This window comes from Electrophorus electricus, chromosome 2, assembly GCF_013358815.1.
Source record: "Electrophorus electricus isolate fEleEle1 chromosome 2, fEleEle1.pri, whole genome shotgun sequence".
NCBI lineage: Eukaryota > Metazoa > Chordata > Actinopteri > Gymnotiformes > Gymnotidae > Electrophorus > Electrophorus electricus.
In genome coordinates this window covers 15,353,278-15,380,784 of record NC_049536.1, presented here as the reverse complement: position 1 = coordinate 15,380,784, position 27,507 = coordinate 15,353,278, and the positions used below count along the sequence as shown (strand labels likewise).

General features: G+C 46.6%; 2 protein-coding genes across 2 annotated transcripts in view; one reads left to right on the top strand and one right to left on the bottom strand.

The window, feature by feature from the left end:
* Positions 1–10,938, top strand: part of lrp6 (low density lipoprotein receptor-related protein 6) — a 47,563-nt gene extending 36,625 nt beyond the window's left edge. Inside the window, exons 13-23 of the mRNA XM_027024261.2 lie at positions 989–1,191; positions 1,348–1,559; positions 2,252–2,442; positions 3,233–3,442; positions 3,948–4,073; positions 4,400–4,636; positions 4,941–5,051; positions 5,422–5,652; positions 5,777–5,913; positions 6,759–6,856; positions 7,204–10,938. Of these exons, the coding sequence (XP_026880062.2) occupies positions 989–1,191; positions 1,348–1,559; positions 2,252–2,442; positions 3,233–3,442; positions 3,948–4,073; positions 4,400–4,636; positions 4,941–5,051; positions 5,422–5,652; positions 5,777–5,913; positions 6,759–6,856; positions 7,204–7,498 (2,051 nt within the window). The 3' untranslated portion in view covers positions 7,499–10,938. The remainder of the gene's footprint in view (positions 1–988; positions 1,192–1,347; positions 1,560–2,251; positions 2,443–3,232; positions 3,443–3,947; positions 4,074–4,399; positions 4,637–4,940; positions 5,052–5,421; positions 5,653–5,776; positions 5,914–6,758; positions 6,857–7,203) is intronic.
* Positions 10,939–14,222: 3,284 nt separating this feature from the next.
* Positions 14,223–27,193, bottom strand: dusp16 (dual specificity phosphatase 16). The gene is made up of 6 exons (XM_027024260.2): positions 26,851–27,193; positions 23,270–23,405; positions 19,837–20,000; positions 19,173–19,332; positions 18,583–18,706; positions 14,223–18,419 (listed from the first exon to the last, which is right to left on the bottom strand). Exons 1-6 carry the CDS (start codon positions 27,094–27,096, stop codon positions 17,291–17,293), a joined length of 1,959 nt encoding a protein of 652 aa, XP_026880061.1. The 5' UTR covers positions 27,097–27,193; the 3' UTR covers positions 14,223–17,290.
* Between the last annotated feature and the right edge of the window lie 314 nt (positions 27,194–27,507).

Below are 27,507 nucleotides of genomic sequence, written 5' to 3'. Positions count from 1 at the left end.
GGCTTGTGAGAATTCCCGTCGCCCTGTTCTCGTTGCCTCTGGGCTTCCTGCCCCAGACTAGCTGAGCCGCGCAGGCTGCTAGCCCCGCTAGCCCCGCGAGCAGGCCGGGCAGCGGGCGGCATGCCACTCCAGGCCCTCTTCCCGGCGGCAGCGGCGAAACGCTTCGCTGACCGGCAGCGGTTGGCCACTTTCCTTTCTAAAAGCTCCCGCGGTCAGCCGGGACGCTGCCAAGCTGGCGAGCGCCAAGAAGCGAAGCTTGGCACGGGCCACCCCTCGCCCATCCGCCGGCTCCCACACTGCGTCAAACATAGCAAAACCACTCCAGCATCACGCTGAGCCTCTCTCCAGGGGTGGCTGCTCACACACGTGCGGGTGTTTACCATAAAGGCTGCCACAGAGACGTATGAATGTAAACAGCCATGCTATAAATCCAGATGGAGAAAGACAATATTCACCAAAAGCTTTTTCTTTCCTTCAGAACCCGTGGTACTTTTTTCTTACTTTTTTTTTTTTTGTTGCACGTTTAAAACAGCATTTAAGCTGAAGTCTTCCCATCGTCCACCTAGATAATTGGGTCCAGAACAAACCTTGCCTCTCGTAAACTCAGCAGTTCTCTTGTTCAATAAAACATGACCGCTAAGCTTCAGCTGGTTTCTGCTATTGCAGCGACAAAACTAAGACTAGCATTTACTGTCATCTGTGATTCCATTCCATGCAGCCAGAAGTGGCTAACAAAACACCCTGCTGCACAGCTCCCGCAGTGCTACGGCCAGAATGGCTGACAGCCCGCCCATAGCTGGCATCCGTCAGCATTGTGCTGGGGTGTAATTTGCGATCGGAGACTCAATCTCACAGCGCTTGACCATGTCAGGCCTGTCCGAGTCCCATTAACCCTGTGGCCACCGCGCAATCGGGACTAGCTGCTCCAAACCTACCAGGTGCCTTTTTAACCCTTTCTCCCCCACCTCTGTCCTCGTGCCTCCATCAGCACCCACCTCCTTCCTGCTGTTCAGCCAGAAGATGGCCATCAACCGCATGGTGATGGATGAGCAGCAGAGCCCGGACATCATCCTGCCCATCCACAGCCTGCGCAACGTGCGCGGCATCGACTACGACCCGCTCGACAAGCAGCTCTACTGGATCGACTCCAAGCAGAATGTCATCCGCCGCGCCCAGGAGGATGGCAACCAGGTAGGCACGCTCAAACCATCCACCACCACCAGCCTTCCAGGCTTTAAAGTGTCCCCACATCCTCCCCCAGACAGAACCAGGCCCCTAATCGTGTAATGGCGAGAGTACGTTGTCTCATACTCACTCATCCTCGTCACACCCCCTCCCCCCCATCAGAGCATGACCGTGGTGTCCAACGCGGCGGCCGGTCACAGCCTGGGCTTGCAGCCGTATGACCTGAGCATTGACATCTACAGCCGCTTCATCTACTGGACCAGCGAGGTCACCAATGTCATCAACGTCACACGCACAGACGGGTCGCGGGTCGGAGTGGTCCTCCGCGGAGAGCACGACAAGCCCCGGGCCATCGTGGTGAACCCAGAGAGAGGGTGAGTGCGTCAGGGACCCCTGCGATTTGCTACATGTCGAAAATAACCCCACAATCTCGGGTCTCTTAACCAACTCGACCATCAACCCACCCCCTGTTTTTTACTCACAGAGAGAACAATGGTTCAGGCTCCTTGTGTTCAGGAGGACTTTGAGCTAGAAAGTTGCTTTTAATCATTCGGATGTGGGGTTGTATTTAGTAACAGAAGGGCATAAATCTCTCCATCTCGCTTTCTCGAGTGAGTTACGCTAAATAACTTTGGGCCGGAATTGCAGGGCTGGCTATTTTAGCCCGATGATAGAATGTATATTTAAGGTTGTGTTGTGGTTCTCTGTTGAAATAATGTCTGTTATGGGTCTGAAAGGGCAGAAAGAGGAAACATTTACAGGAAAGTGCTGGATTTGCCTGGAATTGTACTTGAAACGGTTGCGTTCTTTAAGATGGTTCTCTAAGTAGACCTAAAGGCCTAAAAATATAACTCTTGTAAGCATAGTAAGCATACTATTTCTTTCTGGAATTCATGTGCATATAATGTTTGCCTTATGATCCTTGAACAGTTCAAAGGTTTGCCTCAAGCTTTCAATACATAGTGTTGCACCCAGATAGGCCGAGCGGCAGGTGTCGCAGCCGCTCTGACCATGGCCCGGTGGTTCGGTCTTCAATGTCTGACAGCAGTGCCGTCCACCTGCACAGGTACATGTACTTCACCAACCTGCAGGAGCGCTCACCCAAGATCGAGCGCGCCGCCCTGGACGGCACGGAGCGGGAGGTGCTGTTCTTCAGCGGCCTGGGCAAGCCCGTCGCCCTGGCCGTCGACAACGAGCTGGGCCGCCTCTTCTGGGCTGACATGGACTTGCGGCGTATCGAGAGCAGCGACCTCTCCGGTGAGTAATGATATTTGCTGATTGCTGATTGCACACCATGAAAGATGTTTGCTGTTTTTGATGTTTGCTGATGGCCATTGGACAGTGCACACGCATCACCTGTATAGACACTGGCGGGAAGACCAGTGTTACAAAGTTGAGACCTGAACAGCATCACTGTTTCTGTTCTGTCCAGCAATGCAACAAACACAAGGCAGCAAACAGATTAAAGGGGCTTCTCAGATCCCAGCCAGTGGCCACAGCTTATTCTAGGTGCATATTTTAATGATGGTAGGATCGTTGGTCCATTTGGATCATCTTGAATGGTCACAAAGTGCTATTGAAGGGTTTCACCTTCACCACAGGCTTCTTGCTCAGTGTGGTTTGGCTGAAGAAATGGGTCCTTTTGCAGTCAGTTTAATTGGACCGTGTATGCATAAGCTCTCACTGCTTGTAAAGAGCTGCAGGAGAGCTGCTGCCCTCTTCATGAGGTCTGGCTCGGCTTCAGGCACATTTTAGTCATTAGGCTCATCACGCAAAAAGAAAAAAAAAAAGATCCCCCTCTGCTGTAACACATTAAAATGTAATACGAAAGGCTCTCTGCTGCCAAAACACTGCAAGTCACTTTTTTCGCTTGTCCAAACCTATATCCTTTCTCATTTGGTTGGTCCTTTTTGTCCTTTGACACTTCCCGTCTGCGTCCCGCATGCCTGTAAGCCAGTGGCCCGTGGAGGTTGCTTACCTCAACCCCCTGACCAGTCCTGACCAATCACCCGCTCTCTGCTCCACTGCGGCCCCTCCCCACCTCCAGGTGCCAATCGGATCGTGATCGAGGACTCCAACATCCTGCAGCCAGTGGGCCTGACTGTGTTTGGGAAACACCTCTACTGGATCGACCGGCAGCAGCAGATGATCGAGCGCATCGACAAGACAACACGCGAGGGCCGAACCAAGATCCAGGCGCGCATCGCCTCCCTGACGGACATCCACGCCGTGCACGAGCTCAACATGGAGGAGTACAGTAAGTCCTGCCCCAGTCAGGCTTCTTTCATTAGCTTCATGTGTGGTTTTGAACAGTCTGACTCATCTGACGATGAGTCAGCAGTGAGTAGAGTTTGTTTATTTGAGAAATTGTTAGTGTGCTTAAGTAGGCAGCCTCTTGAGGTCCTGATCTTGCCAATAAACAAGATATCACAAGCGAAGCACAGCGTTTGTCATACGGATCCAAGGCACGGGACAGATAGCAGCCTAATGCTAGGCTTCATCTGCAAAGGAGAACCAGTGGTGGAGCTCTGCTAACAGATCAGACCAGGACTAGGCTACAGAACGGTGTCCTGAAAGGCTACATGTCCATCTTTTCAAGCGAGACGTTTCGAGACACGCAAAATGCACGCTGCACGGTCTCCCCCGAGGCCTGACGTCTCGGGATGTGCTTGACGCGTGAACCGACCGAACCACAGGGCCAGGCGGCGGGCTGGCATGTGAACCTCCCGCCGGACACTCACCTCTCTGCCTGTGTCCCACAGATAAGCACCCCTGCACGGCAGACAACGGCGGCTGCTCACACATCTGCATCGTGAAGGGTGACGGCACAACCCGCTGCTCCTGTCCCGTCCACCTGGTCCTGCTGCAGGACGAGCTCTCTTGTGGAGGTAGCGTCTGCCTGGCCCTTATTAACACACACACACACACACACACACACACACACACACACACACACACACACACACACGTCTCGAACAAGAGTACAAAATGCTTAGCAACATTTGTGTCACAGCAGCGCAATCCAGCAAAGAGCAAACTTTAAAATGGTGTAACATTTTAATAAAATAAAAATAAGGGGTGCATCTGTTATTGCATTCCTTGGTTGTACATATAATAAATAAAATGTATATTTTTAGACTATATTAAATGAGTCCAGATAGTGTCTCCCATGACCCGCCACCACTGGCCCGTTTAACCCCTCACTCCCCACCAGAGCCGCCCACGTGCTCGCCCGAGCAGTTCTCGTGCACATCGGGCGAGGTGGACTGCATCCCGCAGGCGTGGCGCTGCGACGGCTTTGCCGAGTGCGACGACGAGAGTGACGAGCGCGACTGCCCTGTGTGCTCCGACGAGGAATTCCAGTGCGACAGCAAGCAGTGTGTGGATATGACGCTGCGCTGTAACGGCGAAGTCAACTGCCAGGACCGCTCGGACGAGAGCAAATGTGAAGGTACTGCCTCCCGTGCGCTTCTCCCGCACCACGCAGCTTTACAGCCGCTCTAGGGTGGGCTTTGACAGAGAAGCTAGAGCAGCAAGGCCCTCTGTGCTCCTGCCCATCTGCTGAAGGTCATCTAAAGAGCAGATGCTTTAAGAGACATTTAGACATCCTCCTTTCCATAAATCCCGATTGCATCATTTATTCATAGTCTGTTGAGACCCAAGAATTCATCTAGACACAAACATTTAGACACACACACGGGGAGGGCAGGGCCCGTCGCTCTGCTTCGGCCACTAACGCTCTGGTGCCCCTATAGATCAGTGCCCCCCGGACCAGTTCACCTGCACCAATGGCCGCTGCATTGGCAAACACAAGAAGTGTGACCACAACATGGACTGCACAGACAACTCGGATGAACTCGGCTGCTGTGAGCTCATTTTCCTGCTTTAAGGCCCTGGTAACACCTTATATGTGTGGGATGTACATAACACATCCATGTCTTTACACGACGCGTCCGTGTTCATATCCACATTTATAGGCAGTGTTTTACATTAGAGTAATGTGTCTTTTCGTTTTCAAAATTTCCATATCGAAATTGCATTAACGCAATCTCTTCTGGGTGTTATGAATGTGTTCAATACCCTCCATGTAAAGCGTTACCTTGGCTCCACTGTTACCAACCTCAAGTGCGAAGATCAGATCCTACCAGGCTAATCGTCCGACATGCTTCACAGCGCTCGGTACACAAGGAGCGCCCCAAAATTTCTGACCCACGGCTCTCTCTCTCCCCCACCCAGACCCCACCGAGGAGCCTTCTCCGCAGCCGACCAACACCATCGGCTCCATTGTGGGTGTGGTGATGACGTTGTTCGTGGTTGGCGCCGTCTACTTCGTGTGCCAGCGTGTGCTGTGCCCGCAGATGAAGGACGACGGCGAGACCATGACCAACGACTTCGTGGTGCATGGGCCCTCCTCCGTACCCCTGGGCTACGTGCCACATCCCAGCTCTCTCTCAGGCTCCCTGCCAGGTTCTGCTTCTCCTACACCCCTTTCTTTTATTAGCACATGGTCCTGAATACATAAACTTAGATGCCCATTTCTCCCTGGATGTGTGGCTAAGACTTAGATGACACTCCTCCCACTGTTTTGCAGGCATGTCTCGCGGGAAGTCCGTGATTGGTTCGTTGAGCATTATGGGCGGGAGCAGCGGCCCGCCGTATGACCGTGCCCATGTAACGGGAGCCTCCTCCAGCAGCTCGTCCAGCACCAAGGGCACTTACTTCCCTCCGGTATGTCTGAGTGCAGCCCGGTGTCAGTCTCACACACACACACACACACACACACACACAAAGCACCGCACCGCACCTTTACAGTGCCCTGTTGGCTCTTACAGACATCACCCCCACTGCCTTCTCTCTCTCTCTCTCTCTCTCGCTCTCTCTCTCTCTCTCTCTCGCTCTCTCTCTCTCTCTCGCTCTCTCTCTCTCTCGCCCACTTTAAAGCCAGACCTTTCCTCAGCTAACTTGGCTCACAACGCAGGTCCTCAAACACCAGGAAAACGAACTAAAATGGCAATAACACGTGACACTTTTTTCAGCCCTCGTTCACCCGATTTCCAAAAATGAGCCGCTGATTTCAAACCGGGCCGTAACGGGGCCAGCCAATGACAGCAGTGTGGTGGGCAGCTGAGGGCAGGCGTGTGCAGTGCCACGCTCAGCCTCTGACTCACCCTGGCTCTCTCACGCGCACGCATGCCGCTCATGCGTCAGCCCACACGCTCTCCTCTCCACTCCAGCCGCGGCTGGGTGGGCTCCCCTAATGGGTGCTGCCGAGCACGGCTGTGCCGTTGTCGCGCCCTTGACGTGACCGCAAACCATCCAGAACAAACGCTTTTATGATGTCCCGAGGCCTGGCATAGAGAATGCGTCACGCTCTCTACACCAGCTGAATAACGGCTCCCCAAAACCCCCGAGCAACCCCCATAATGGACGGCGTAAAGCAAAACAGCTTTTTTTTTTCTGTGTGTGGTGGTTTAATTTTATGCGTGCCTTATGAAGTGCAAGTGCCCCCAGAGCACATGACTTAATGCTGTTCCCTTTCTACCCCATTTCAACCTCCTCCTCACCTTCTCCAGATTCTGAACCCACCCCCGTCACCCGCTACAGTGCGTTCCCAGTACACCGTGGAGTTCGGCTACTCATCCAACAGTCCATCCACGCACCGCTCATACAGGTAGCCCGACGCCAGCTTCCCCAGCACTGTGCAGGGCCACGCCTGCAACGCACAAAGGGCCTCTGCGGCTCTGTGCCGTACAGAGCGGTTATGACTACTGTCGGCACCTCGTTATGTCAGTATTTCAAAAGGGCAGCTAAAACTAATAAATCCTGTGTTCTTGTCAGGAGCAATATCTAGTATTTATGTGTAGAGTCTTACTCAAGCTAGACAGCTTGATGGAGCTACTCTTATAGAACATGATGAAAGCGAAAAAATCCTTTTTTTTTTTTCTTTTTTTTTAATTCTTTGAAGCTTGTGGCTTTTTTACATCGTTCACCGTGTCAATGTCTTCCCCCCCCCAACAGCTACAGGCCTTACAGCTACCGTCACTTCGCCCCTCCCACAACGCCATGCAGCACGGACGTATGCGACAGCGACTACACGCCGGGGCGTCGCGCCGCTCCGCCCGCCGCCACCAAGGGCTACACCAGCGACCTGAACTACGACTCGGAGCCCTTCCCTCCACCCCCCACGCCTCGCAGCCAGTACCTGTCGGCCGAGGAGAACTGCGAAAGCTGCCCGCCTTCGCCCTACACGGAGCGCAGCTACTCGCACCACCTCTATCCCCCACCTCCCTCGCCCTGCACAGACTCATCGTGAGCCCCGCCGCGTGTGGACAAAACCCCGCCCTGCCCGCTGCCACTCCCATCGGTGTAAATAGCAGTTGTGCGTACAAAGACTTTTGTGAGAAGAGAGTGACTGATGCTCACAGCGGAAGGGGTTGGATGTCGTGTGTGGAGCAGGAAATAATAGAAAAGAAAGACACTTTGGTGTGCCCAGTTGATCATTGTACATTAAAAAAAAAAAAAAAAAAAAATCATATTTATATATTTTCTATACGTTTATTGGTTATGCCCTAGAGCTTTGTATTATTAAAAGAAATTTGTACATTTTTTTAAAAGAAAGTTTTATTAAATTCACACAAACGTTGATATGTTGCCTTAATCCAGGAGTTCAGAATCAAACTACCTTCTTTACAAGACTGAAGGACTTTTAAGAGACATGGGTCAGAACTGGGTGGTTACATTTCCGATGCCAAATAATCCAAAAGTGTTCCAACCTGCTCTACGGCCCACGGAGAGGATGGATGAGGAAGGACACCGGCTTCCTCTGGTGGCTCTCACTGGTACTACATGGCAGCTCTGTAGATGCTGGGCAGCCATTTTGTCTGAGGCTGAATTTTGAGCTAGAGCTACTGATCACCCAGAATGTGGTCCACCTGGAGCTCTGCTTGGAGCTGGAAGAAGAAAACGGTACTTCTGTTTTTCCACCTCATTCTTACTTCCCGCCACACTTTTATTTTGTAAAGGCTCAACGCGGCTCCCTAACACTGGACGAAGTGGAGTGGACTGCAAAGCTATCAGGACTAGCACTAATGGAAGAAAAGGGCAGACGGCCAGAGAGCTGGGTGCAAAAAGTGCTGCTGATGCAGAGCGGCTTCCAGTTTCCCAGAAAGGTTCTGGGTTTGCCACTGAGCCCATTAAGCAGTGGCTCCATTTTGGCTCCGAGCATGCTCCAGTGCAGGCTCCCCCATTCAGCTCTTGCCATACACAAGGGGAGACGGGGTGACGCAGCACCCCGCGCCTGTGGTTCGATGTTTCTGCGGCCTTGAGCAATCAACCAAAACCTGTGTTTGTGTGTGTGTGTGTGTGTGTGTGCGCGTGCGTGCGTGCGTGTGTGTGTCACGCACCAGGGTACTTTATCCCTGCAGCCCTCTGCCATTCGCATTCATCTTGCTTTACAGGGGAGAAACAAAGCAACATCCTGTAAACAATCAAGAACAACTTAATCCATCGTGCCTGACCGGGTATTACAGTCTCTCAATCATTTTGCCCCCCCCCCCGAATACCAGTGCCCACAAAATGTCAAGATATTTTTGTAACACATACTGTGTAGATACTGTATTTATAAGCTATAAAAATGAAAACCATTGAAAATCTCTTCATGATATCCTTGCAGTTGTCTATACTTATGCCATGTGCTTTCAATACTTGCCTATTTTTCTATGAAATAGCTGAGCTAAAAGGACATTGACAGTCCCTGAAGAACGAAGGGACACGAAGACTACAAATCCAGAAGTGCCGCTGCTCCATTCCAAAAAATAACGGCTTTCTGGGAAACCAAACGGTCTGGGGTGAAATCCAGTTGCACAGATAACTCTGATTTAACTTTGTGGCCATTAAGATCTCTCCAGACTCTGATTAACATGGCGGAGGAGAGTCATTCAGAAGTACTTTTCTGTCCTATAGGTCTGAGATGCCATCATCCCACTCAGACGCAGTGTGGGGCAAGCCTTTGTTTTTCTCATCTGTTATGTGACCAGAGAAGTACACGCCTGCTCTTACTCCCTTAACCCATGTTAGCACAGGACCTACATGGATTAATCTCGCAAACGTGCTTTTTCTTGATGGCAGTTCAAAAAGGCTTGGATCAACACCATTTCTTTATGTTCTGTGATCCAAACAACTTTTTAAAATCCTGAGAGCCGAACAGGGGCCTGTTCTGTGGATCGCTCTTCGAGACTGTGACTGTCTTGTCTTTTGCAGTTGTTGAAGCCCATGCTTTTTCTCAGCCTCAGCTTTCCCAAATAAGGGATATGCATCAGCACAAATTACTGCCGTTCTTGCTTTACAAACCACGTCTACCTTCTTTGCCAGATTGAAGACCTGTGCCATTACTGAGCCGCTTGCATGGGGTTATGTTTGGAGGGTGGAGTTGTCAATGCAGATGAGAGGTGTTTATGCTGTATGGTCAGGCATGTAGACGATCAGCACACGTTCAGGTCAGCTCGCCCTCTGGTCTCACAAGGTGTTCACTGTAGCAGATTTCCCATTTTAATACATGATGAACGGTTGGGGTGGCCCAACTAACTAGCTGCTTTAGAATCGTTCTACTTTTCTCTTAAGTTAGACACACTAACTGTGCCATTTCTGTGCAGAACACTTCATGTCTATAGAAGTTCACCTGGTTCCTGTTCTGATCCTGTGGGCTTGGACTGCGAACGGGCTTACTCTCTTGACTTTTTTGAAAAATTTCTACATTCTCAATCACCCTGCTGCCTTTTCCCAGGGCCCATCTCCACTGCATCTTCACTGTGATGCACGTCCGAAACAATCCGAGACCGCCTGTGGCGGTACAATCAGAGATGCATGGCAGTTTGCAGACGTGCCCCAGTTTCCATGGACCTCCTTTTTAAATGGTCTCTCCCTGCTGCAAGGGTTTCTGGGTAGTCCCCCCCTCTGTCATTGGTCATATGGCCACCATCCGGTCAAACCAGCATTGATGTCGGGTGATGTTTTCATTCTTCTTACTGCACTTTACAGCACATCTGCTTAGTTACTAGTAAGGCAACACACTAATCTAAAAACTATGTGCACGTGTGTGCATATGTATCTCAGAGGGAAAGTATAGAAAAAAAAAAAGTTCTTGAAAGTATGAACGTTTAATTTGCTGCCGTCATGGATTTTATGTATGTAAGTAGCAATGTGTCATGGGGGAAGGGTTATCAAACTTTGAGGGGCTACCAAAGGTATGAAACATGATCAGGATCTGATGTTGCCATTTGACCTGTTACAGAACAGTTACAGTTCTGTTGGATGGAAGCAAGGGCCTTTTCTCAGCCTGTGAGGTCAAAGGCCAATGGGTGGGGGTGATGAAATGATGGCTAGAGAGTAAGTATGCTGCCATGGACAGGGAAACCATTAATAGCACTTTGGCTTCTGGATAGAGGGTAATGGTTGGAGAGCTAGATGGACAGAAGAAGACAGGTGGGCCTGTTGTTTAATGTAAGGTTTTATTTTCTTGTCATTCATTGTTTCCTTTTGATACCATGGTGCTTTGCAAGGATGCATTTAGAGGTGACCAACATTTGGTTAGTCATAATTCATGTAATTTCCACAAACTACTTTTTGTACATTGATCACTTTACATGTAAAAACATTGTATAAAATGGACATGTACAGGCCATTCAATATCAACTATAAGCTGATGTAACAATTGAAATGTTGATTTTTTTAATAAAAATGAGTGAACAACTAAAATGTGAGGTTTTTTTACTGCCTTGGTTCTCAAACATGGATCAGAATGGAATGCATGGGTATTTCTCCTCAGTCTGTTAAGCACCGAAGAAATAAAGCGGGGTGTAAAAATCTAATGAAAACTAAAATTATAGGTCAATTTACAACGCATCTTCCATGACCGCAGAGAAACCCATTTTGCAGCTGCAGTCACCAGTACAGCATGTTTCTATTTGTCCAGCAGAGGGCGCTGTAGCCTAGGCTGAAAAATGTTTCACTGCCACCAGTTCCGGTCGAGACACAGGTGGTGATTACTTTTCCAAGCTGCATTAAGTGTGTTCCTTTTCTTCCATCTTGCTGCCATTTACAATTATTTGAATTTGTGACAATATGATGAGAACTATAGCGTTAGAGAGCTTTCACTCCGTAATCAGCGAAGTGATGTTGGATCAACGAGACAAGTAAGAAGGATGGTTTTAGCGGTGTTTGCTTGTAGTTGATGCTCTGGTATGTCATTTTATTTAAGGTGATCAGAGCACAACAATGCGGCGGTCTCTCTGTTTGTATCTGTTGACACAGAGTTTGTTTCGTTTGTTTTTATAATTGGGGAGAATGCAGCCTTCAGTGTATTTGAAGAATGAACATAATTATAGTCTGTATGTGCCCCTTTTAAAGTAGGATTAGTATAGGATCGCTTGCTTGCGTTCTTTGTCTTCAGTAGCCCCCTCCTTTCCTTCGTACATGTTCGTGAGCAGACAGGACCCAGGAAGGCCCCACTTTTTGGTTTTTCACTGTGCTGTCAAAAATAATAAAAATGACGTCAGTGTTGAGGACAGGCAAAGGTAATGGGGGAGGGGGGTTGCTCATTACTTTCCGGGGTGGGTGGCGGGGGGGGGTAGTGCTGCTGTTGCTAGGCGACCGCTCTATCGGAAGACGGGGTATGCACCCCGTGTTTTGTGTTTTTAAGACCTCCCCTTTGCTTTATTTTGAAGGCTGTATTGTGAGATAACTGAGGAAAAAAGGACAATGTCAGTACTGCCCTGGTATTTACTGCAGAACGATTTTTAAGGCTAAGTGCTTTATATCTGTCCTTGACAGTGTCTCTCTCGTACTTCCAGACATGAGCAGTACGGGTAAATGCACTAGTTTTAGTTTGACTGTGCCTGTATGTGAGTCATGCCAGTTGCCGGTGTCAGTTTCAGTTTTTATCTGGTACTGTGGTCTGGTGAGAGAATTTCCCACTTTGAGCACCTGATGGCTTCCATTTTCTCGCTGGCTCGCTCTTTGTCTGCCTGAGTCTGAGTGGTGTGGCGTGCAGCTGGATGCTCTGAAACTTCCATGATGCAATTCTGGCCCGTGATGTTAAGGTGACTTGCCAGTTTATCAGGTGGATTTATATTCTAGCCATATTATCGTGGGTCAGCGCTGTCTACTCAGAAGTTAAGTCAATGATGGTCATTCGTCTTGTTTTCGGAACAGTCATGACTGGATAGTATATGTAAATGCGGTGTTAACTCGCTGCGCTAAAATACACCTGCACTAAATTTGCATTTTATCCTAAATCATGCCAGAGCAGCAAAATTGGTTCTCCTCAGTTTGTTTTCTGTTTCATCATCTGTATACAATTAGTTTTTTAGTTGCGAACTTTGCCGTGATGCTCACTCAACAGTAAAAATGTGTCTTTTGAATAAATTCGTCAGTTAGCTAAATGAGTGTGCATAATTTTGTTTATAACTTGCATGTGTAACCATACATAGTTCGGAAAAATATCATCCAATTCACACCGGTTTCTTGCAGTAACATTTACCGTCGGACAGGTTCAGGTGTTTGCTGTTAACTTCACGTTAAATCTGGCGCCAGGTTTAACGAATTCTGACCATAATGTACAGTTAGAAGTATCTAGCCTTTTGGGGATTCTTTTGTCAAAGCCATGTCACTGGTTCTAGTAGTAATGGATTACAACTATATAGCCAAAAGTATGTGGACACCTGACCATGATACTTATGTAAGCTTGTTGGACATTCCATTCTACAACCATGGGCAGTAATATGAATTTGTAGACCCTCGCATTTTTGCAGATTTATACAGCCTCCAATCCAGATTTTAGAGTGTCTTTGTGTATTTGTACCCATTCAAATAAGCATTTTTGAGGTCAGGCAGTAATGTTGGACAAGAAGACCTGGTTCGCAATAATGTAAAAGTTCACCCTAAATTTGTTCAGTGGGATCAAGGCTCTGTACAGGCCACTTGAGTTCCTCTATACCAAACTCATCAATCCATGGCTATTGCTTTGTGCCCAGTTGCACAGGCATGCTAGAACAGGAAAGGGCCTTCCCCAAACTTGCCACAAAGATGGAAGCAAAGAATTGTCTAAAATGTCTTTGTATGCTTCATTGGAATTGAGGTGTCTAGCCCAAACTCAGAAAACGGCTCCAGACCCTTATTGCTCCTACGCTAAACTTGACTGTTGGCATTCTAGTAGGTAGTATTCTCCTGGCATCCACAAAACCAAGATTCACCCGTTAGCCTGGCAGATAGTGAAGCATAATTCATCACTCCAGGGAACATTTTTCCACTGGTCCAGAGTCCAGCGGCGGTGTGCTTTACACCATTCCAGCCGATGCTTGGCATTGCACAGAGTGATCTCAGGTCTGTGTGCAGCTGCTTAGCCATGGAAACCCATTTCACGAAGTTCCTGAAACACAGTTCGTCTGCTGATGTACTTTCCAGAGACTGTTTGGAACTCTATAGTGCATCAAAAGACTTTGAGTTTGCGTGGTCTACCACAACGTAGCTGACCTGTTGTTACTCCTAGATTCTTCTTTCACAACAGCAGCACATACAGTTGACTGGGACAGTTCTAGCAGGGTAGAGATTTCACAAACTTGTACAATAACGGCATGTTTAAAGTCACAAATACTGTCAGTGTTTGTCTATGGATTTTATACACTCCATAATTAGGAAGTGTCTACATTTTTGTCCATATAGTGTACAGCTGACACTGTATGCATGCTTTCTTTTTCATCTTCATGAAAACACATGGGCTAGATTCAAAATTGTTTCCTATTTCATTACTACATTTGGTGTTAAAAAAAAAAAAGTTAAGACTAGGATCTGCACGGCCATGGAAGCAGGGAGCCATTTCACATTCAGATAGACAACTCTTTCTGCAGCTCTCTCGCTGGACTGTGTCCAAAAGCAAGCAGCAGTTTGGCCTTTTTTAGTATTTAAGGTCAACATGGATGCAGTCTGTTCCAGAGTCGCATTTTGACATTCTTTAGCTGTAACTCTTACAATAAATCCATGTGTTTGAGTACCAATGTAGGTTTTATTTCAACAAACATACAACTAATAACCGTCATTGTCATAGAACTTCATCCACATGTAAAATGGTACACAGTGGAAGGAAAATCACACCATATTCTCAAGCATCTCCACAGGCCTTCACACACTCTACACACTGGTACCATCTGAAAGCTGACCACACACCTCTCAAACTGTCAGCCCATCACTGAGTTCACATTCCTCTTTGACACGGACATGATCATCACGTAATCATTCAGTTAGAGAAATATACGGCCCTTTGATGAGAAGATTCACCAATAGGAACTGTAAATAGACTGTGACTTGCTGTACATTTTATAAATTAACATCAGTCTTTTTCAAAAGTGTATTAGGTTGCTAAATATTCCTCATGATTAAGAGACTAAATAGTCAATTGGATATCCCTTCCAAGGTCAAGATTTCATTATATAATTATCCTCTTGGAAACATCACTTGCATTAAGGTTTAAGCTGATTTGTGACCAAAGCCAAAAAAACCCCTTCTCTTGTTTACAGAACAGTTATGTCATGTTCATCTTCACAGCTTTAAGGAAACCTTCAAAACCTCGTTTTACCACTCACACCATTATCCTGTTCAAAGACAAATCACCTGAAGAAATATTAAAGTAACAACAAAAATGACAACACAGACAAACCACAGACAAATCCAACATTAACATGTTGCGCTTAACTCATCTGGCCAGGTAGTGAGCGGATGAGACATTTGCGATGGCACCCCCTGATGTGCCCACCACGCTGCTGCAGCTTCTAGAACGGCCTGCTCTGAATGTGTCAGAGCCAACCTTCAAGAGCAGAGCAGCAAAGCTATTCCATGTTTGGGTGAGATGCAAAACTGGCGGCAGTAGTTGCCTTTCAAAGCAATTTGGGCATTGTGAGGTCATGGATTAATGGCTGGTACGTTCTGATTGGGTTTTTTTTTTTTTTTTGATGTTTTTTTTTATACCTGAACAGTTTGCAATGAACACTGTACTGAATAATTTGTTCACTCTTAACAAGAAATAAAGCACCAATGGTAAAGACCAAAATAAAATACACTGCCAGTGGTATTAAACCTAAAATACTGACTGAATCTCAGCAATTCCTATTACACATAGACCCACAAAACATTACTCGGTGTACTGGATCATCAGCTAATGTAAAATGTAATGTGAGAAACAAGGGTTTTATGTGTAATCAAAGATTATTTCTGACAATTGCTAAGGTCAGTTGTGGTGTAACGTGGTTGTATCTTGAGGGCTTTGGACACCGCTCAAAATATGAGAAAACTGAATGCAGCATTCTGTGAAGCAGAACACTGGGGCTTCCAAATTACACTGAAACGGGGGTTCCATGCACACACAGCAGGAGACTGATGCTTCACAGTGAAATGTGTGGGTGTCTCATGCTGCAAAGCTCCTAAACCATATAATTCAATATTCATTACAAATATACCATTGATTCTAGTGTGTTACCTGATCATGTAGAAGTTGACTGATCTTATCAGTATGTGCCATGCTAAGTCACTGGATATCTGGCTTTGATGCATCAAAATGATGTAAAAGAAACATTTCGTTAAGTTCTCTCAGGGTTTCCCAATGCCTGGCATGGGGGCCCTATTCACTATATACATTTTCGAGTTCCTGCTATTCTGACATGGCTGATTCAGATGATCTGCGTGTTTTCAAACACTTGTGTGCTTAGTCCAGCAAATTAGAACAAGCAGGACCAAAATGTCCAGAGCACAGGGAAGCAAGAGCCACGGCTGGAAACCATTGTTGAAGAAAGTTTGATAGCATTAAGAAAGTCTGAACCTTGCCTTTCTTGGTCTTTACATCTTTCTGTATTTATGGGTGTATTCTCCTTCATACCTGACAAACACCAGCAAGCTTTGTATCAATACCCAAGCACACTGACTGCCCCCTCTCCCCAATGCGTGGCACCTTCTGCCTCGCTGCGGAGTGTCATGATGACACAGCCGACCCAAAGTTACCATGACTCTCACTGGTGACATTGCACCACTCTAGCACCACAGTAGTGCAATGCTTTACTGCGTAAAAGAGCAGAGTTTTGGCGAAGTCTTCAAACCCAAGCTCCACCCAGGGGGTGTCACCCTAACTCTGTGGGAGGGCACTGATTGTAGGCAAGATTGACGTGCATGTCTTTGAACAAGATTTCCAGCCTCTTCTTTTTCCCCCAGCACTCACTGAAGCGACCCAGCATCTGCAAAACGAGCACAACACCCGGCTTTGCCCTGCTCTGATTTTACCTCTCACAACTGACCCTGGGTCAGTCCATACTCATCATCCAGATAATATACTGTACAGTCTCTGTTTTGATGTAGTAAAGCTGATTCAGATCAGCTGAAACATTAAAAACATTTCAATCTCATTACAATCCAAGGCCAAAAAGTTTCCGTTAAGGGTGGCCTCTTTAAAGTGTATTTTCCTGCTGCTCAAATGAAAAGATTTTAATTGTCCTGAGATTTGAAATATCAATAAGCTACACATGAGATTATAAGGAAAAAGAAATGAGAAAAGCCCTTAATTTGGATTTGTGAGGTACTGGATACTTGCTACTCAGACACCCTTTAGGACATGTCAAATCACGACAGAAATCTCCAGTCCAGTTCATTCATCTTCAGTTCATTCATGCTTTGATTTTGGGCTCAAGTGTCAGTACTGGAGTCAAAAAGACATGTTGGATAAATCACAATATGAATGGAAAATATTGAATAACCTATACTGATCCACAGACAAAAAATAGGCTCAGTTAAAATGAAACTAAAATAAGAACAAATATGACCAAGTGAAAGCGTGTCCGCTTTAGCCATTCAGTGATATGCAGTTGCATTTGGTGACCGCTCTTACCTATACAATTCAGCTATTACAAAAATAGGTCAGTAATGGAGAACAGTCTACAAAGCACCACTACTAAGCTGCTTATAATCAAAACTAGTCACCTGCAAAGACTTTGGCCAGATAAAAACCCAGCCTTCCCTTTTTTGACAAGTATTCTGATGAGTTCTGAAAATAGGGTTTATCAGAGTCTTTCTCTCAGGACACCTCGATGATCTCCATGCTCCCTGAGAAGCTGGACTGACTGCCTACTTTTCCCAGTTCCTCCCTGGAGCGGCTCTCCGTCATCCCATCACCGAACTCCATCTGGCAGCTGCGCCGTTTCAGTTGCTTCTCAAAGCTGCTCTCCTCGTGCCAGCTCCGTCGCGAGTCCCCGCGGTCACCGCTGCGTTGCCGCCCACGCCTCCTCACTGCCTCCAGGCCTTGGCTGCAGCTGAATGCTGCCGCCAGACCTCCCTGTGTCCCGCTCCCACCCCCAAAGATGGCTGAGGTGGAGCAGAAGTGTGTCGACTCAGAGAGGTACCAGCCACCTGTCAGCGAGGAGGAGGAGGAGGAGGAGGAGGAGGAGACAGCCACAGAGCCCAGCAGGATGTCTGAATGCCATCCCTTCAGTGCACCGGCACCACCCCTAGCTAGGTGCTGCTGTGAACGTGACAGGCCGAGCAGTATGCTGGCGGCGCTCGGGGTCTCCTCCATGCTGCCACTCCTGTGCAGGGGCTGGGGGCAGGAAGGTGGAGGGGGAGGCTTGGCACTCGGCTTGGGCTTGCTGGAGCTGGGGGGGAGGGCGGAGGCTGAGGCGGGGCCGTCTGCCTGCTCCTTGTCCGGACTCTGCTCCGGCGTCGACTGCTCCGAGACCTCCTCCACAGGCGAGAACTGGCAGGGCTTCGTTGCCGGCTCTTTAAAAGCTGATGGTTTGTAGTAATCGGTGGCATCCCCGGCACAGAACGTGTGCCCAGGCGCCACTGCGCTCGTCTCCCCGTATGACTTGATGTCAAGGGAGAAGGACCGCTTCAGCCGGGTGCTGTCCTCCATACCCTCCCCCAGCTGCAAGCCGCACAGAGCCTGAGCCAATAGACGTTCCTCGGGAACCCCGGCCAGCACACAGGGCAGGGTCAGAGGCTCTATCGGTCCAGTGACCGAACTCTCAAACTTAGCCACGCTGGATGCTTCCTCCTGCCCAAGGGTGAGCTCCTTGGCTGCCTCCATCTGCGCCTGGTTGCACCTGGATCCTTCTCCGTTTGGGCTCTTGATCTTCTTCTCAAAGTCCAGCAGCTGACCCAGAAAGTTGAAGTTGGGCGAGATGGTGGGCCTCTTCTCCTTCACAAACCTGGCCGGGCAAGAAACACTGCATTCATCCAGACCTGCTGTTCAGTCTTTATATGACAGTGACACCATTCAAGTCACGCTTCCAATAACTTGTGGAATGGAGTGAAAACTGTCACTTCTGAGGTACTGACTTCAAGTGCTGGTGGTTAGTGATGGCTACATACCTATATGCCTCATCTAGGGACATGTCCATTCTCTTCATGATGTAGGCAATGGCGATGGTGGCCGATCGAGAGATGCCTGCCAGGCAGTGCACCAGAACTCTGGCGTTACATGCCTTTGCCTTCTCTGGGGAAAGAAAAGAAGCGACGTAAGCTGCAAGTCAACTTGCTGCCACGCAACTAGACTGGACCCTGCCGCCCGAAAACATCAGTGTTAAGATCATGTTCAGTATAATACTCGCTCCACCATTTAAAGATGATCTTTTTGTTATGCTTTGGGGAGACCCAGTAGTTGTCTTATAGCTTTTTTATATTTTGGTAAATACAGTCTTATGAAGCATACATAATAGTATATTAACAGTATTATACATATCTTTTGAAATTCCTTGCTTACTGAACACTACTGAAACACCCAGCAAAGAAATCTCACAATGAAAGTAGCTGAGAACAAAGTATAGTGACTCAGTCTTCCACTCTACAGAAGTCTGAATGCTTTCAGTATCTCAGTAACCAGTTTGTGGTTACATCCATCACTTGACTCTGAGGCAGATCATCTCCTCAAAGGCCACTTTGCCTTCTTCCAAGCAGCTGACCTATGAACTCCACCGAGTTGTCCAACCAGGGCAGGATCTTCTCACAGAAGCTGTCGTTGACTGGCACGCGCAGGAAATGGGACTCAGGAATGAAGTCAGGTTTTGGACACGTGTTGCTGGCGTTGAGCACATACGCTATGTCATTCTGCTGCATCAGGTCCTGCGGGAGGAGAAGGGTGTGTTCGTGAGGCTTTGTCCATTATTCTGCAACTTGTTTCAGCAGAGACTCACATTCTCCTTTGAAAGATCACCAGAACTCTTAAATTCCCTGTGAAATCCCAAACAAGAAACTAGCCAACTCACATAAATAATTTCAGTCCAAATTTCTTGACTGTTTATATGTTTTATATAGATATGTATATGTACATATATAGACAAGCATAAGACATAACACACAAGTTATGTACGTGTAATACATGTTTTACAGAGCCCTTAAATAAGTCCCTGGAATGGCATTGCCATCGTACACTTTCACTGTAGTTGTTTTCTGGCCTGATTGTTGTTTCCCAGGAAACATGGATGCATCTTAATGCACCTGCTCACTGGACCACAGCCACTTTACTGACACTATCCATATAAGGGATAATCATCATCATCATCATCATCATCTTCATGGCCAGCCTAAGAGCGCGCCATGCAGTGGACAGACGGCCCTGTGGCTCACCCTGTTGAGCACATCCCTCTGGCAACCTAGGTAGAGATGGGGCAGGATGCGTGTGGGCCCACTGCTGGTGACAGGTAGGCAGGGCTGCGAGATGCAAGAGGGCACCAGCATGGATTTGCCCTCGCACAGGCCCGGGAACAGATGGGAGAACTCCACGAAGCCACCTGGAGGAACAAAGGGCTTCATTCAAAATGGCTGCCACGACGCGCCGACGTGTAACGGGTCGGCTACGTTATGTCAGCGCGAGCACGTTCGTTTTGGCTTAGTGAGAAATGCCGAAAATATCGTGGATGTGAGTCTGGCTGGTAAAATTAGCATTTTAGCAAACTGCTGAGTGTTTTTCTGAATAATCAGAGGAATATTTTCCAAGAACATCAGAGAAACATATTCGATGATGATTCATATTCAGAAATTCTTAAGCGTGTGCTCGTGTATTTGAGGGAGTGTGTGTATGAGTGTGTATCTGTGCGAGTGTGTGTATTCATCTGTGTCTTCTTGGGAGGTTGACATACAATATGCTAGCCGCCTGTGGCCTTTCAGGCAAATTCGCCTCTGGTTGCCTGACAACCCAACTAAACGTATCTCACATTTCCAGTCTGGCTGTTCTTATAATATGGATACGAGTGATGAAAGTGAAAGAAAATATTTAATCAAACACTGTACAACAGAAGCAGCTATGCAGAAAGCCTGTATAAAATGCGGTATGGATGTCTTTTTCTGTGTCCTTCTAAGTCTTTTAGAAGAAAACAATAAACAAAAACATTATCTTTCTTGTTTATTATATGAAAAACATGTTTTATTCTGAGTGTTGGCATGTGCTTTTTCCTTAGAAATTAAGAAAAGTTTTAATAAGAGCACTGTTGTATGTATAGCAGAGAACTAAATAACCTGGCTCTGAGACAGATGTTAAAAGCAGTGGATTTAACATGTTAAAAGTATGATTTTCTTTTACCTATCGTTAGAAATGAAAGTTCCAAGCTGATGTCAAAACTGAGGCATGTGAAACTGCACTGGCTACGGTAAGACTACCAGCTGTTGACGGGACGCAGAGCTAGGCCGACCTACTTTTAGTACTTACTACAGTGTCAACGCGCCACCCCCAGCCCTGGAGGGAACATTACTATTGTGGTATGGCTGTTGCTATGGCAAGCAGAGGGCTCATCAACAGCAAAGGCATTATAACAACAATGATGAACTCCAGTCACAATAGCTCTACCCAAACCAGATGGGTTACCACATAGCTGCGTTGTAAAACTGAACTGTAAAGGCACTTTCTATAAGGTACATAGGAAAACTATTCAAAATTCGGTGTAGGCTACTATTCTATTTTCATTCAGTTCCATGCACTCAGAAGTTAGCTAACTGTTAGTTGTTTTATTTCTGCACAATCATAACATTTTTCCTCTGACCTCTTTCTTTATCTTTATCTTATATATATATATATATATATATATATATATATATATATATATATATATATATAAAAAAGCTTCCATCTAACACCTGCCCTCTGTCACACTAGGTCATATGTGTGTGGTCATATTTCATTCTAAATGTCTAAACCTCAAAATAAATTATAGTGATATTGGTTTAAAATATTCTGTCACAAAAATGAGTAACTATAAAATACTGTTTTCATAAGCACTAAACTCCTGTGCTGTGGAAGCTCCAAGCTTAGACACATGACAGATACTGTAGGACACAATTCAGAGGCTCTGAATGGAGCAAAGCTGCACCTTTCAACACTGTATTAGAGGGTGGCTAGTAACAAGTCATTACTGAACACATCAAATCTGGAGTGGGCCAGAAACCAAAAGCTAAAATGTCAAGGAAACTTTTTTGGACAAAATTCAAAACACTATGTCCGGCACTAACCTAACACATTCTGACAACAAACACCACCCCAACAGTGAAGTGTTCGGATTCGAATGTCATGTTGTGGGGGTGCCATTTCTCAGAGAGCAGACTGCAAATTTAAGGACAGATGGCTGGTGCAAAATACAGGGCGATACTGCCAGGCCTGCTTCAGATTTCAAAACTTCAAACTAAAACTTGGGAGAAGCTTCATCTTTCCGCAGGACAGTGATCCCGAGGACAAGAACCATAGCAACAGTGGAGTGGTTGAACAACAAAAGGTGAATAGAGTGGCCAAGTCCAGATATATTTAAACACTGAGGTCCATAAGCATCATCCAACAAACCTGAACCACGTGGAGAAAATCTGCTAGAAAATTGAAAGTTACTCCTAAAGCGTAACTTTAAACCTGGCAGGCCCAAACTTACACCAGCTGCTGCAGCAAAAATGGTTGCACCAAGTACTAGTCTGAAGGGGTATTTAAGCAGTTTTAAATCCCCCTCCTCCTCCCCCCAAGATCTGTTGACAATGAAATTTCTGTATTGTGACCTATCTTTGGAGGTTTGTACAACACAATGACTAATATTTGTATTATTTTCATATCCTCAGAAACTATAACCACTTCCCTTTTTCAGGCCATCATGATGTAAATGGGAATTCTCACAACTGTGTTGTTTTGACATGCTATTGTATGGCTAATATTAAAGCCATGTCCTTCTTTTAACACTTGTGCACACATACACACACACATATTTTATGTAATGATGATGTAATGCTCAGGTTTAAACTGCTTAACCATTGGCTACTCCACAACTTAAGGAGTTTTTTTCTCCTCAAACTGAACTTGGTCAACGTCTATATGACTTAAAAAGAGACATTGTACTTTGTCCTTAGAACAGCTGTTTGTATGTGTGTGTATGAGAGAGAGATTTTACCATGACCTCAGCAAAGGAAGTGCTGGTTACTTAGTAACAAATGGGTTACCTTAGGTTGCTAAACGGTGCTTGAGGCTTAATCTGACAAATGAAAAAGTGGTAGCCCAGCCGATCTGAAAACATACAAGACTTTTTCAGGCCAGGATGGTGTGTTCTATGACTTTTCTATGCTTTTACAACTGCTCTCTGTCCACTTTCTAAAGACGTAAATAAAAAGGCTCTGAAAAAAGTTACATAACATGATTACAGAATGACTTCATTTGGATTCTGACCTCACAAAGGTGAAGTTTACTGTAGAATGAGTAGCAATGTTAACTATTTAACTAACCTCACTTATATAATGCACTGAATATTAGTGGTTTGAACTGGATATTGTGATTCCTGCAATTATTTGAAAGTTCATGTGGAGCGCAGAGTACAACAAAAGTTTAAAGAGTGGATGAAATGACTGAGAATCATTATATTCTGTTCATTTAGTGATTAATTTATCAAAAATGAGTATTGGAAGACCTCAATGTTAAATATATGTTCAGGTCCCCAGTGGCTATTGCCCAATTTGCAACATTCACACTGCAAATATCAGTGTTTGAGTGAATCTCAAGAGTTTTAAAACCACACTTCTATAGTTAAAGGGTGTGTCTAACCTGAGAGCAGGTGAACAGATGGAAAACTCCTCTCTAGTTTATCCAATAGGACGCTGAGAAAGCCCTCTGATGACAGGGAGGAGGGGTCAGATGAGTTCTGATCATAGACCACCACTTCTTGACCTTGCAGTTCGAGCTGAAAAACACACGCAACACACACAAACACATTGAGGTGAACAAGACAGTACAACAGCATTAGTGTTTGATTAAATGAAATTTAAAAAAAGAACCTGGACAATCAGGTTTTGCTGCATGTGGATGATGTAACATGCTACAGTCATTTTTTCAGACAGTTAGTGTCAGATAGATCAGGGCAAACCATAGTCTGGCCCAGGCTTTGTTTTCTTAAGCTTACTTACAGCTTATGATTATGATATAAATAGTACTGATTAAAAATCAGCCCTTGCAGCTATGAAACTGCACTGTACATATTATTTAAACAAACAATTTAATAAATGATTTTCTGTGTAATTCTAAGCTTGTTCTAATTCTAATTAATGTAATTTAATTGATGTAATTTAATTCAGCCTGTTAACAATGCTGTAGTAGTAGTACTAGTTGTAATAATAATAATGATAAAAACAATAATAAAACATGTTTGGACAGCATCATTGATGCATTAAAATGCAACTGTTGTTACTATGTCCAGTAAATGGGCTTCACTAAATGCAACCAAACTGTTTCTAATTGCCACAAAAAACTTATAAACATGCACAGCCCTAAATGTGCAGCTGTTTTCTTTTTCGTGAAATAACTCATTCACTGCTCCATTTAGCTCCAAACAAGAGCAACAACAACAACAACAACAACCTACTTCTCAGGTTGCTCCAAGGCTACACACACTACCCTAAACACAAGTAGTGATCTCCCTATCAAGTAAACACGCACACAGCACATGTACACACACGACATGAAAGCTTTCTCTCAATAGTCATAGAAAGTACTAATTACATACTCTAGACATTCAATCCCAACAAGACAGAAAAATTGCAGTTTGTGCTCCCACACACATATATTTAGCAGCAAACCTATAGGCCTTAACACACACAAGTATACATAACCACACACTTAATCAGACCCAGATCGGATATTACAAGCATAAAAGTCCTACTTCTAGGTCTGACTTAGACACAGTGGGGAGATCCAGACCCAAAGCCAATTCTGTGCATTCTAGGCTGAATGTAGGACTCCAATCAGTTCACCGAACACGTTACTTAAACCTCGAGTATCAACACTCTGACAACCCCGGCTGACGCCAGTCCAGTAAGCTTAGAGCTCAGGGCTTCATGGCTACTTCAGGCCCCTGAGAATTCAGAATGGTGTCATCTGATGCTATCTGCCTCTGAGGGTTTGGTGTTGGGTTTCTGCACTTTTACACGCAGTCATCATCTCTCACTGGTCCCTGGCATGACCCGTTAAGATAACAGAACGGAAGACTTGGATTTATGAGTGACTGCTTCCTGCTGCATAACCTCAGTTGCCCACACTTAGAAACAGCTTACTGCAGGAGTAGCTGGGAAGAAAACCAGTTCTGTTGGACTTAAAAGTATTATCCCACCAGGTTTTCAGCTCTACCAAACAGCTTTGAGGCTATGAATATTGTAACGCAATGCAAAAAAATGTTGAGCTGACTTAAAATGACATCACCTGAAATATATAAGGAACCAGAGGTTTGAACATCAGATGCATCTCTGGGGACGTTAAAACTCGTGAGCTGCAGAAACATTGGTTGCACGGTGTCAGTTCTCATAGCTCTAGAGCCAGTTCTCATCTCCGCTTCACCCCTGACTGTGAAAACATGCGGCCCAATAAGCCTTAAATAGAGGTTAAAACAACAAAAGTAACGCCAGCCAAACTAATGTAGTGTTAATGTAACCAAGGTGACGTTATGATAATGAGTTCTCCAGAGGCGGAGCCTCATTATCGCAATGCTGTCAGCAGGGCAGATGGGTCTCTGTATCACACATCTTCCATCCCCCTCCCCCCACAACCTCTCCCTCCTTTAACGCTCCCTTCTCACGCATCCCACAGGACAGCGTGGCTCAGTGCCTGATGTCATCTGCCGTTGAGCAACCCCTCGAGCGGCGCCAGCGCTAGCGTTCAGTGCATCTGGCTCGAGGGGCAAGAGCTTGGGAGGGTGGAACTGGAAGGGGGAATGAGGTGTCGTTGGCCCAGACAAGGGAGTGAGATGGCTGGCTGCCATGGCTAAAATGAAGCTGGTGCTCCCTGACCTGTACTGCAGAGGTGGGGAGGGACAGAGAGGGAAAGAGAGTAAGGAAGAGGAGAAGAGAGAGATGAAGAGACAGAGAGAGAAAGAGAGACACGGAGTGATTCTCCTTGGGATCTAAGGACAGGGCAGCAGGACACGCTCGTTCTGGCTGCTGCTGCCCCTGCTGCACGGAAGCAGTGGAGACACTCCCTCCTGCATGCCGTCCGGGCTTAATTAGCACCCATGCTAACGGAGGGGGGGCAGGCATAGCATCTGTGTGCTCTGAAACACAGACAGCCACAAAGCTGTTGATTTTTCTGTCTCTGTGTGTGTGGGAGTGGTGGGGGGGAGTCTCTCAAGGCTGCACAGAAATGGATAGCACTGGGATGAGGTCACTCGGCAACCTGTTGCTAGGTCCTCACAATGGTCCTCATGAGAGGGGACGGCTAGCCCGACTCCCCTGCTCGGTACAAACACAGCGAGGCCAAACGCCCTGGGCTTCATTGCTCAGACGCGATTGGATGGGAGCCTCAAAAATGTGCAACATTTCAAATGGGACTCAATGTCACAAGGGCACCTACATGTCATGAATTAGCACAGCAACACCCCCTGCCTACCATTTATGGTAAATGACACTCCCATTAAAATGCACAAGTAAGAACAATACTGCATCAGTATAAATGAGACATAAGAGAAATGGAGCAACTACAGTTCTTGCAAGTGTACAACTGGAACTGTGAAGAAGATGGTCTGATGCTTTAGCTGTTTTGCCACTGCATAAAGAACAGTGTCATGTGATCATTACATCTAATCATGGCATTAGCTAATAGCAAGTCATGATATTCCACTCTGCATCTGAATCTGATCTCAAGCACACTAGGTGATGTTCTATGAGATGGGCAATCACCTATGGTGATGACCCATCTCTTAACTGGCACTAGCTTCAGGCATCAACATACGTGCACTCTTTCAGCTAACAACTTCTCCACATCTCCTCCAGGCATGCAGAGCATTCAAACCAAAAAGCGCGAAGTTTGGAACTGAAAGGACCACAAGCCAAATCATTGGGCATACAGTTCCCAGAAGTCAGTATTACTTGGACACCACCTACCAGCACTCTGCATTCAGCCTTTCCCCTCTTAAGGGTGAGGCCATCTTCACTTTCTTTTTAACCCATCAAAGCTCAAAACACAACGTAGCATCACTGGTGACCTGGTCAAACCACTGTCCATCAGCTGGGACCAATCAGGATGCTTTGTACTCAGCACCACCGTGAAATCGCACCGGATCATGGAGTCACCATGGAGCTCCCAATGACCAGACCTGAGACTGCTTAGAGGGTGGAGCAGCAACGTCCACTCACCCTACTCACCTTCTTCTTGGCCGAGTGCTGCAGCAGCTCAGCGATCTGCACCTTGTCCTGCTGCAGGCGTCGCTTCATCAGCTTGGAGCAGTTCACGTTGACTGCCTCCAGGATGTGGGAGGCATTGTAGTCCACGAAGGGCCTGCTGTCTATCAACAGCACGTGGTCCAGACCACCCTCCAGCAGTGCCACCAGGCCTTCTGGCCCGATGGGTCTCACTGAGGCCAGGGCCCCTGCCGGCAAAGGCTCTGCCATGCCAGCCTGCCTTTCCCCCTCAGTTGTGTGTGTGTGTCTCTCTCTCTCTCTCTCTCTCTCTCTCTCTCTCTCTCTCTCTCACACACACACACACACACACTCACTCGCTGTTTCCTCTTCTCTTCCTCTTCTCCTCCACCCTCCTCCACCCGGTCCTGTGGGGGGAGGGGGGGGCTGAGGGCCAGAGCAGTGACACGTCCAGTGAGGGCCCTCAGGAAAAGAACGACCCCATTGTGGCAGCAGGCGATGATGTCACCCCAGTGGCGTTCAGCTGGCGGGCGAGATGCCCAGTACCAGCAAAAAAAAACAAAACAAAACAAAACAAAACAAAACCAAGAGAATGAAATAGAAACAAAAAGGGAGAAAAAGGAAGAGGAAAATAAAAAGAAATGAAGAACCCCTGCAAGACTA